Below are 12,546 nucleotides of genomic sequence, written 5' to 3' on the forward strand. Positions count from 1 at the left end.
CATGTATAACCAAGGCAGCCTTTTAGCTGGAGAAAATCTGGCAACTCTGGAAAACAAGCTCAACATGAAACGGGACAGAAATTGGCTCATTGAAGTCAGATGAAAAGGGGGAAATTGATTACAGTCAGAAAATGGTTGCATGTTCTGCACAAGGGACAAAGAAGAGGAAAGCACTAGTGAATTCTCCCTTACAAGGAACTTCAAAGCAGGAATGGCCATTATAAATCTGTGCAACGTTTGCCAACCTATGATTGTTTGTCCTTGCTCGATCCTTTTAAATGTTGAGCATAAACCAAGGAAGCGCAGTACGCAGTACGTACCATTGTAAAAGTATTTGGTATGACTCAGCTTAGTTAGGTTCGAGTGACACAGTGCGGACACTCTAATCTTATTCCACTGAGTCTGGTGAATGTAATTAGTCACAAGACTCACAAGAGTATGTCTGACTACTGATTATTAACTTGACGAACAAATGTCATCTGGAAATCATTAATTCTATCCCCCAATGATCATTCATGATGAGGAAGAAGTGGAGGAAATCTTTATCCAAGTGGAGGAATGTCTAAATGCTAGTCTAACAAAATACACTGTCCCTAGGGGAGACTTTCACGACGTGACAGTACTAAGCCATTTCAATAATGGTAATGACCATCGACTTGAAAGGTTTAGACTACAGCACTCAACCTAAAACTATAAATATCAAGAAATCTGAGAAATAGTCGTGCAAAAATTGATACATCCGGATTGCAAGAATGAAAAACAGGATTGCAAATTGTACCTAACAGAATATTTAGCATCTCAAAGAGAAAAAAAGAATACAACTTTTTTTTTTTTTGTACACAACACTGAGGCTCGTGTAAGAGTTAACATCAATCACAAAAAAAAAACGGACACACAAAACATACAATAAAGGGAGCGGTAGACAAGATGGGGAGTGAGAGGGAAGCACACAAGTACAACAGCAGAGAACAGGGACATCGGGAAATCTGTGGGAGGGAGAGGGCTTGGGGGGAGGAGACATGGGAAGGGGGTCTAGGGGTGGGAGAGGTATAAAACACATGGACACTGCTCAGACTTCCAGGAAAGAAGTCGGTATTTCAAAGAAAGTGAATCTGGGGTGAATTAACGGGGGTAGAAAAGATCAAGGTTTTGTATGGGGGAAGATAAGAGATGGTGGTGAACAGCTGTTTTAAAGACCTGGAGGGAGGGGTGGGATTGAAGGGAGTGGGGGAGTTTGTTCCAGAGGTGGGAGAAAAGGGGAATGAAGGAGTGAAGGTGAGCAGAGAGTCTTGATTTTGGCAATTTCACCAGAAGAGGGTTGCTGGCAGATCTTGTGTGACCTGTAGGAATATTTGGGGGACAGAGCACAGAGAGAGAGCTGGGGGAGCTCGGCCGGAGAGGAGTCGGTAGAAGACAGAAAGACCACCAACCTGCCTGCGGTGAGTGAGTGAAAGGCCCTCACAATCAGCTTCATCGCGGAGATTCCAATGATTCTGAAAGCTTTGGTTTCAACAGCGTGAAGCCGAGCTAGGTGTGAGGCAGGAGCACCAGCCCAGAGGGGAGAACAGCATTCCATTGAGCTGCGGATGAAAGCCTTGTATGTGGTGAGGAGCTCAGGTGTGTCAAGGAAGGACTTCGCACGATGGAGGATGCCCAGTCGGCGACTGGTTTGGAGGCCAGATTTGAAATGTGGTTTTCCCAGGAAAGATCATGGCAGATAGTGAGACCCAAAAGCTTGAGTGACAGAACTTCTTGGAGAGGATTGTTCAGAAAGTAGATGGGGGGGGGGGGGGGGGGGTTGTCCAGTCGGTCTTTTCGGGGAGACATGGTAAGAGTGTGAGATTTGTCAGGATTGAAAGACATGTTCCACTTGTTTGACCAGTCTGTGATTTTGTCCAGGTCTGCAGAGAGTGAGGAGGCTGCAGGCTGCCGATCTGAGGGATGAGGAATGGAGCGGCAGAGAGCGGAGTCATCAGATAGAGAGGATTTTCCAGAGAGTCGGAGAGATCATTGATGAAGACCAGAAAAAGCACAGGGCCCAGCACACTACCTTGGGGAACTCCAGCCTGAACAGGAAGGGGAGATGAGAGAAATCCATTCAGGGCCACACGTTGACTACTAGAGAGGAAGTCCGCAAGTCATGCGTGGAGTTTTCCGTGGATACCATAGGAGGAGAGTTTGGTGAGCAGAGCGGGGTGCCAGACCGTATCGAAGGCACGTGATATGTCAAGGGAGACAGCTCTGATTTCCTGTTTGAAGGAAGGAATCTATGCTATCATCGTGAAGTAGAGTTTTGGAAAGACCAAAAAAAGACCCTATAAAATGGCATTATAAAGAAAACACTGCAATCAGACAAAACATCTCAAGATGCAAAAAAAATATTTTAAAAATCACTTTCTTAAAATAACTGCCAATGCCCTTTTCACAAACAATTTTATAGTTATTCTTGCCTCGACCCTTCATCCCGTGACGCAATGATTTTCTTCAGCGTCTTATGCCCAGCCCAAATGCCCACTCACCAGGCTCTCGACCATGTTAGGTTTGCTGTTTCGCAGCGTTTTGACAGCTGTGAAAACGTCGATGACGCTCTGGTTCTTGATCTGATCGCACAGCACGCTCACCGCGCAATACACGCCAGCGCGCCCACCGCCATTCCTAGGATGGGTGGACATGTGATTTGACGTGATCTCTCAGCCCTGTAAGCTCATAGGATGCGTCTCGCTTTGTTTACTTCTATGTTTGTACAGGTCTGGGCTATATGAAGGAATGGCCACTCTCTAGGGTGATATTTTCATGGATGCAGTATTTGCTGCATCCCCGAAAATGGTGGACTGCCGTCGTTCGATTGTATCAGGTTGCCAGATTGATGATCAGATTTGAAGATCAGATTTGAAGATAATATATTAATGAGATAGACATGATAAATCTGATCCTGTTGGAGGATCACCACGTGCAGCCACTTTGCCAAAAATCTGATCTGATTCGACCCCTTTGTAACAAAAGATCTGATTCGATTTTATCTGATACTTTGTTACAAATGGAATCAATTAGAGTATGAGAAAGAAAAAAAAACGGTCTTAAACTACAAGGAATGTGTATCATCAGCAGAAATATGACTTTAATTAATAAGAGTGAAAAACGAAAGTTGTTTTTAATTCAACGACACTATTTGCTTCCAAGTTTCCACTGCATGCAGTGACTGGGCTAATTGTGTGAACCAATTACTCTCTTTCATTCAAGAGACAAAGCGAGCTTTTCATCGTGGTTTTTGATTAAAGAAAAACACCCGGAGCATATTCAGTCAGTTCATTCAGTGGAAACGGGTGCCATCATGAAATGGTTGTTTAAAAAAGAAATCAAATCGATCGCACCAGGAAGTTGTATCTGTCATGGTATATTGGAATTTCTAAATCAAAGTCATTCATGTGGTGCTCGTCACCATGCATGAATTACGAAGATGTGTACGCTTACAAGCAGTGGACGAGAGTGCGGCCTTGGCTGCTCGCCAACTCCGAGTGCCAGCGTCGTACACGAGCCACAACACGCAGGAACGAGAGTGGAGAGACAGGCACCTCCCGATGTGCGGGCCAGGCCAAGTACTGGAAATGCTGGACCTCACGATGACCCTCGTGGGGCTGGGGTGGGTCATAATCACAGTGGAGGTCAGATACCTTAATTGAACGATACTAAACCAAAGCTGTGCCATTCTTTATATCCTCTCGTTAATTTATGAACTTAGAAAGTTAAATAAGAGGAATGAAATAAATGAGAGGAGAAATGAAATGGACAGAATGCGAAGACAAAAACAAGAAGATGTCATGCAGAGCACGATACTTGCAAAATCCACCCCACCCCAAAATAAAAAGTTGCCATGGATACATAAAATTATCCATTTCATTAAGATTAACATTGACAATCTTCATCAAAGCTCGGGTCAATTAGATTATAATTGATGGTTTTTCAGAAAAAAATTGATGATATTAGAAGTTTGATCTTGAGTTGACCTTTGACCTTTTGACCTCAAAAATAGTTGGCTTCCTGATTCAATGATGTACAAATTAAATTGCTCTTTAGTTTTCAGGTGTAATAGGATGAAAATTTACAATTGTTCAGATGAAAAATTATGATTTTAGAAGTTTTTGAAGTTTTTACCTTGAGTAGACCTTTGACCTTTTAACCTCAAAATAGTTGGTTTCCCAATTCAGTGAGGAACTATGCTATTGCTGTTTAATTTTCAAGCCCATTGGATGAAAATTGATGATTTTTGGAAGTTTGACCTTGAGTTGACCTTTGACCTAAATAGTTGCTTTCCCAATTAAGTGATGCACTATGTAATTTATATTTATTTTTCAAGTTAATTGGATGAAAAGTGATAATTCTTTAGATGTAAATTGATTATTCTACAAGTTTGACCTTGAGTTAGTTGACCTTTGATCTTTTGACCCCCAAAAGTTGGTTTTCCAACTCCATGATGTACAATGAAATTGCTCTTTAGTTTTCAGCTTAGTAGGATGAAAATTGACGATTGTTCAGATGAAAAATAATGATTTTATAAGTTTGACCTTGAGCTGGCCTTTGACCTTTTGACCTTAAAAACAGGTGGTTTCCCAATTCAGTGAGGAATTATGCAATTGCTGTTTAGCTTTCAAGCCAATAGGATAAAAGTTGATGATTTTTCAGATGAAAATTGATGATTTTGGAAGTTTGACCTTGAGTTGACCTTTGACCTTTTCACATTAAAAATAGGTGGTTTCCCAATTCAGTGAGGTACTATGCAATTGCTGTTTAACTTTCAAGCCAATCTGATGAAAATTGATGATTTTGGAACTTTAACCTCGAGTTGACCTTTGATCTCAAAAATAGTTAGTCGGCTTCCCAATTTAGTGAATCAATATGCAAATGCTGTTCAATTTTCAAGTCAATCGGATGAAAAATGACAATTTTAGAAATTTGACCTCGAGATGACCTTTGCCCTTAAAATCAATAGGCATCTTCCTTATGACCAACTCTACCATCTGGTGAAGTTTCATGCAGATTGGTTTAAAATTGTAACCCGGAGGCGATTGACAGAGACAAACAGACAGACAGAATAACGCATAAGACCAACCAATATACTTGAAAAATCTTCGATAATGCAAGTAATAATGCACACAATATTTGTTACCAGATTTCACAATGCTATGGCCCACTCACAGAGGTATCACGGGGATGGCTTTAGCTGAACAAACAAGGTCACAATGGCACAAAGGAACATTGTCAATCTGCATCTTTTCGATAATGACCAAAAACAGTGGTCTCCACTCGGTGTTGGGTTAATGTCTTGCAAGCTCAGAAAGCTTAACGTAAGGTGAATCGGCCTGTTTCCGTTACAATAATGGTGGGAGGAAGTATGCACAAATTAATGAAATTGATCACATTGCCAGTGCTGCCGTCAGCACTGTGCTGCAGGTTTTACGACCTCAGCCTGTCAGTCTTTACGTGTATCATAAAATGGAATGATGAAATGGTGGGGCAGAAAATAAATGACCTGCCGAGGAGGTGTTTCAGCATCCATGTGAAATAAAGCATCATCAGGCCTCTCGTTAGCCTTATCTGTGCCCTAAGCTCAGGCATGCGAGCCAGCATTGCTTACCCGTGATACATTGCGAATACGAAAGACACGAGACACCACATCTCCTTCTCTGGCCGATGAGAGGATTTCGACCTGCACAGCGCCGTATTGCAGCAAACCTTCTTCGGGCCAGTACTGAGGGCAGGACTTGGGTACACAAGCATAAAGCAATCAGCCATTAAGGGAAAAACATTTCCCACATTGGAATCAATAATTATTACCTCCGTCACCGAAGGTGGGCGGAGGTTATGTTTTCACCTTGGTCTGTTTGTCTGTCTGTGAACAGGATGTCTCAAAAAGTTATGGATCGATTTCGATGAAATTTGGTGAAGAGGTCAGGTATTGATATGAGAATTTTTAAATTTAGCCCAGTCCATGTACGTTTTGACCCTAAAAAAATTGCAACAAAAGGTTTTTTGGTGGATTTTGGTTTGTTCGGATGTACTCATGAGCACAAAAAAGCTCTATAGAAATCTGACCCCCGGAAAGTTGTAATTTCCAAGATGGCGTCCAACATGGCCGCCAGAGACCTTAAGTCGTCATTTACTATTTACCCTAGAATGGTGATTTTGGTTCACATTCCCGGGTTTTAGAGGCCAAGGAACCAATAAAACCAATTGAAGTAACATTCTGTTACTATTTAGTATGTAATAACTAAATACATGGTCTGCAATTTGCAGCATGAAATGTAACATTATCTGAATTCAATACAGTTTTACACACTATTACCCATTATTAAACCCACTAACGTTCCCACGAGTCATAACTGTTATTTTACTCAACTGCAGTATTGCGGAGATCGTCACAGTAATTGTCTTGGCATTGTCCACATGCAGGGGTGCATGGAAGTCCATATGTCATGCAGCTACATCGTCGGTTGTTACAGCCAGTTGTGCAATTGCAATGGATGACCTTTAGTAGGGTTTCCAGGGCAGGGTTCATTTTCATAATGATGGGTTGTAGGTTATTGTCCTCAATAATCCATTGTCTGATAATAGGAGCGGAGGCAGTGATACTTTGTGGCAGAAGCTGTAGGAGGAAGACGGTCTGGTGTCACAAACCATTTTGCGGATATTACCTGGCCACTAAGTGTAGAGTGCCTTGGTGATGTGAGTGAATCCGATGGTTTACCAGCCAAGAGGGTAACCATAGTCCCGGTGCCCAATTCCTCAATTCTGGTGCATGTCTGGTTCAGTTTACTGAATGCGTCTGCACAGGTGTTCAATGTGGTGTCACCTTTTACAAGCTTCTGGAAAACAGTTTTTTCCCGATCCCAAATATCCGAGACGTACCGTCAAATCCTGTAAATGCGTGAATAAATGGAATTTGACTGCACACTTTACGACCCAAATTCTCTTTCAGGATGTTAATGTGGTAACACGAATTTTCGACTTAGATTGGTTATCCGAGCGGAAATAAAGATCTTTGTCAGCCAGAGCTGCATGGTGTAGTAAGAGGACAAGGAGGTCTATGTCCTCCCCAATTAGAGTTGCGGACTGGCAATTTGCAGCATGTATTGCTGTCGTTACGATATCCACATCAGCATCACTGTTACGTGGTCCTCCCGGTGACTACCTGGTCTCGGTGACCCCCGGACCGTGAGAGGAACCCCGCCAGAAAGATATATGATTTATACGCTTTCGTAACGCAATCAATATGAATTCCAGTCAATAAGAAACCCCACACCAAGGATCCGGATTAATCAATAATATATTCCCAATCAATCAACAACAATCAACAGTATTACTAAGATGGCCATCTCATATATTTCCCCCCTTTACCCCACTCACTGCACCCTCCATAGTCACTGTCCCTCACAATGTTTCTGGGCCCCTCCAGACCAAGGTGAAGGTCGACTTCTCCGCACACGGGCGGTTGAACGGACCCCTGGCTGACGTGCTCCAAACGTGCACGTCCCGTACCGGGAACGGTTGCTGCAGCGGACACCTCCTCGGGACGCCACCGGGGTCGGAGCCCGTGATCGCGGCCTCTGGGCTGTGAACGGCTCGCAAAGCGCGCGAGGCCCAAGGTGCGACCCGTACACGCCCTCGGAGGCGCCGAGGCGAACAGTGCCGGAAGCTTGGTTCCTTCCAGGAACCCACGGCAACCTGACACGTAACAGGCAATCACCCCGCGCAGGTAACTCCTCTCGCCAGACGGGCTTTTCAAACTCAACGTTCCCAAAGCAGGTAAAGATCAACTCGGCTCGCGTCGGAGCTGGTCGAGGATCAAGATGGCCGCTTCTCTCCAGACCTTGTCTTCCCTTTTTTTCTCTTCCGGTTCACGATCCCGTTTCCGGCCTCGTTCTTACTAGGAGCGCTTCTAACCATTTAACCACAACAACCTTTAATAGAATAAACATTAATAAGAAATGACCTGAATAGTAATTCACATAAATCCGGAATTCGTAACACTTCCCCCCCTTCAAGAAAGAAAGTTTGAACACCGCGAAAACTTTCTTTGCAGGCCAACTTTGATAAACAAACAAGATATCTCACACCCCAAATCATCAGTTCCCCCGGGCACAATTATCACATCTCAAAAATAAAGCAACAAAATTTCACAAAACCCCCAGATTAATTCACTCTGGACAAAGCGTCCGCCCCGACATTGTCCCGGCCCCTTACATGTTCAATTTCCAAGTTGAACCACTGCAAAGCCAAACTCCATCTCATCAACCTCTGATTTTTATTTTTCATTCTTTGAATGAAGGTTAAGGGGTTGTGATCCGTAAAGACCTTAATGGGAAAGGACGTGATTCCTAAATACACCTCATAATGTTGAAGCCCCAGCAGAAGAGCAAGGGTCTCTTTCTCCACAGTGGCATAATTTGCCTGATGTTTATTGAACTTTTTGGAGTAGTAGCACACGGGGTGGTCCACCCCATCCTCATCTTCCTGTAACAGGACTGCCCCAGCCCCCACATCGCTGGCATCTACGGCCAACTTGAAAGGTGCTTGAAAGTCCGGAGCGGTTAGGACCGGAGAGCTCATTAGTATCGCTTTGACGTGGGCAAAGGCCGCCTGACATTTGCCATCCCAAACGAATGGGGTCTCCTTTCTCAACTAACTCGTTAAAGGGGCTACCACATCCGAAAAATTCTTACAGAACCGCCGGTACCACCCCGCCATACCTAAGAATCTCATCAGCTCTTTCTTCCCCTTTGGGACTTGGAAGCGATCGATAGCTTCCACCTTGGCGGTCACTGGTTGTACCTGACCCTGCCCTACTACATGGCCGAGGAACACTACCTGTGCTCTTACAAACTCACTCTTGGCTAAGTTGATGGTCAGCCCTGCCTCGGACATCGTCTGAAAAAATGCATGGATTTGCTTAAGGTGGTCTTCCATGGTCATGGTGTGGATGATTACATCATCCAGATATGCCTCCACCCCCTCCAGGTCTGCAATGAGCCTATTAATCAGTCGTTGAAATGTAGCCGGCCCGTTCTTCAATCCAAAGGGGAGGACCTTGTACTGATATAACCCATTCGGAGTGACCAGAGCTGAGATTTCTTTGGCTCTATCGGTAAGAGGAATCTGCCAATACCCTTTCAGCAAGTCAAATTTGGTAACAAATTTAGCTGGGCCTATTCGATCAATACAGTCGTCAATCCTCGGGAGGGGATAGGAGTCGGTCTTGGTCACTGCATTCACCCGTTTTAAATCTGTACAACACCGAAAGCTGCCATCGGGTTTCGGAACCAACACACATGGGGAGCTCCATTCACTGTTGCTTGGTTCGATGATGTCATTTTCCAACATATATTGCATCTCCTTCCGAAGATACTCCAATCTTCACCGGGTTAATCCGATAGGGGTGTTGTTTCACCGGAGTGGCCTCCCCCACCTCGATATCATGATATACTAAGTCCGTACGACCAGGTACATCTGTGAACAAATGTTTAAATTCGAAAATTAGGCTGGACAGTTGTCCTTGCTGTTCCCTCGTCAAATGACCTAACTTCTCATTCAAATGACTCAACACTTCGGTGTTCGTCAATTTGGGGCAGGCCTGGTCATCCAAGTTTTTTTTTTTTTTTTTTTTTTGTATACAAGATCGAGGCTCGTGAAAGAGCTAACATTTATCACACAAAAAGACAAACCGACACACAAAACACAAAAAACAAGGGGAGCGGCAGACAAGATGGGGAGAGAGGGGGAAGGACACAAAAGAGAGGGGGAAGAGGGGGAAGGACACAAACACAACATTTGAGAGCAGGGACATCGGGAGGACTTGGGGGGAGGTGGGAGAGGAATAAAACATATGAACACTGCAAGGACTCTGGGGTGAATTACCGGGGGTAGAAAAGATCAAGGTTTTCGATGGGGGAAGATAAGAGATGGTGGTGAACAGCTGTTTTAAAGACCTGGAGGGAGGAGTGGGATTGAAGGGAGTGGGGGAGTTTGTTCCAGAGGCGGGAGAAAAGGGGAATGAAAGAGTGAAGGTGAACAGAGAGCCTAGACTTTGGCAGTTTAACCATAAGAGGGTTGCAGGCAGATCTTGTGCGACCTGAAGGAATATTGGGGGGACAGAGCACAGAGAGAGCTGGGGGAGCAAGGCCGGAGAGGAGTCGGTAGAAGACAGAAAGACCACCAACCTGCCTGCGGTGAGTGAGTGAAAGGCCCTCGGTGTTGACTACATCGCAGGAGATTCCAATGATTCTGAAAGCTTTGGCCTCAACAGCGTGAAGCCGAGCAAGGTGTGAGGCAGGAGCACCAGCCCAGAGGGGGGAACAGTATTCCATTGAGCTGCGGATGAAAGCCTTGTATGTGGTGAGGAGCTCAGGTGTGCCAAGGAAGGACTTCGCACGACGGAGGATGCCCAGTCGGCGACTGGCTTTGGAGGCCAGCTTGGAAATGTGGTTTTCCCAAGAAAGATCATGGCAGATAGTGAGACCCAAAAGCTTGAGCGACAGAACTTCTTGGAGAGGATTGTTGAGAAAGTAGATGGGAGGGTTGTCCAGTCGGTCCTTTCGGAGAGACATTGTAAGAGTGTGAGATTTGTCAGGATTGAAAGACATGTTCCACTTGTTTGACCAGTCTGTGATTTTGTCCAGGTCTGCAGAGAGTGAGGAGGCTGCAGACTGCCGATCTGAGGGATGAGGAATGGAGCGACAGAGAGTTTGAAAGTTATCAAACTTCACACCGGCGTCTCCGTCCATTTTCACCGGTACGACAGGTGAGACAGGAACTATGTCTTCCACCGGTTCCCTCTCATGATATTTCTTCAGTCGGTTGACATGACACAACTGTCGCTTTTTCCGTCGGTCGGGAGTGGTCACCACGTAGTCTGTCTCATTCACCCTCTCCTCAACTGCATAAGGACCGAAATATCTAGCCTGGAGGGGCTGACCTGGAACGGGAAGCAATACTAGCACCCGGTCCTGAGGACTGAAATTCCTTATCTGCGAGGTCTTGTCATGTCTCTCCTTCATTTTCCCCTGGGCCATTCTCAAGTTCCGTCGTGCCACGTCACAAGCCTTTGCCAATCGGTGTTTCACTGTGGACACATACTCCACCATCGGTGTCTGGGACTCCTGTAGTAACCACTGTTCTTTCACCAATTTCAACGGTCCTCGCACTGCGTGTCCAAACACAAGTTCAAACGGACTGAATCCCAAGGAATCCTGCACGGACTCCCTCGCAGCAAACAACAATAGGGGTATCCCTTCATCCCAATCCTTGGCACATTCAAAACAATACGTTCGGATCATATTCTTTAAAGTCTGGTGAAACCTTTCCAGGGCCCCTTGGCTGTCGTGATGGTACGTGCTGGATCTTACTTGTTCCACCCCCAACAGGTGTACCACTTGCTGGAAAAGCGTGGACATGAAATTGGAACCCTGATCAGATTGGATGACCTTAGGTAGACCAACCAAAGTGAAAAATTTAATCAAGGCCTTTGCAATAACTGCCGCCGTGATTTTCCTCAGAGGCACTGCCTCCGGGAACCTGGTGGATGCGCACATGATGGTCAGTAAGTATTGATGTCCAGCTTTGGTTTTGGGTAAAGGGCCCACACAGTCCACAATGACTCGGCTGAATGGCTCTTCAAAAGCTGGAATTGGCTTTAAAGGGGCGGATGGGATTTTTTGATTCGGCTTTCCCACCAGCTGACAAGAATGGCAGGACTTGCAGAACTCCGCCACATCCCGTCGCAATCCCGGCCAGAAAAAATGTACCAATATCCTGTCACAGGTCTTGTTCACTCCCAGGTGCCCAGCCCAAGGGGTCTCATGTGCCAAACTCAATATCTCCTTCCGGTACAGCGGTGGCACCACAATCTGATAGTGAACTTTCCACTCATCATCTGCGGGCACCTCCGGTGGCCTCCATTTCCTCATTAGGGTTTCCCCCTTCATGAAATACCCAACAGGTATCTTCGTAGCCTCTTCTTCCGTAACGGCTTTCTCAATTAAACTCTGGATCTCCGAGTCTTCGTGTTGCTCTTCCACCAGTCTCCTTCGGACCAGCGCGGTTTGCTCAACTTCGTTCCCCGCGGTCTCCGACGGACACTCCACGTCCCCTTTCGTTCCAGATGCTACCGTTTCTCGAAATCCCTGGGTATCACTCCCCTGGTTATTTCCCCTTTCCGAGTTGTCTTCCCGTACCTCTAAGGGTTCCAATTCCCCCTCTCTTTCTTCCTCCTCTCTTTCTTCCTCCTTCTCTTCCGAGTGCTTTCTGCCCATAGCCCGAGTCACTGCACAGGATGGAAAGATACCCGGAATCTCCATCTCTAACCGAGTGGTGTTATTTTCCTTACTGGGTTTTTCCACCAACATTGGATGACCAGAAACTCGACCCCCGGCCAAATCATTCCCAATAATAAAAGAGATTCCCTCCACAGGAAGGGTGGCTTGTAAGCCTACGGTGACCGGCCCTGATACCAACTCAGAACTCAACTGGATGACATGAAGCGGAGCTTTAACATAG

The 12,546-nt window shown here is 45.5% G+C and overlaps 1 protein-coding gene across 1 annotated transcript in view; it reads right to left on the bottom strand.

Moving 5' to 3' along the window:
- Positions 1 to 12,546, bottom strand: part of PTPRK (protein tyrosine phosphatase receptor type K) — a 455,725-nt gene that overhangs the window by 7,854 nt on the left and 435,325 nt on the right. Inside the window, exons 30-32 of the mRNA XM_078772597.1 lie at positions 5,633 to 5,758; positions 3,472 to 3,635; positions 2,520 to 2,655 (exon numbers count right to left, since the gene is read on the bottom strand). Coding sequence (XP_078628723.1) covers positions 2,520 to 2,655; positions 3,472 to 3,635; positions 5,633 to 5,758 — 426 coding nt within the window. The remainder of the gene's footprint in view (positions 1 to 2,519; positions 2,656 to 3,471; positions 3,636 to 5,632; positions 5,759 to 12,546) is intronic.

This window comes from Myxine glutinosa, chromosome 2, assembly GCF_964187855.1.
Source record: "Myxine glutinosa chromosome 2, kmMyxGlut1.1, whole genome shotgun sequence".
Taxonomy (NCBI): Eukaryota; Metazoa; Chordata; class Myxini; order Myxiniformes; family Myxinidae; genus Myxine; species Myxine glutinosa.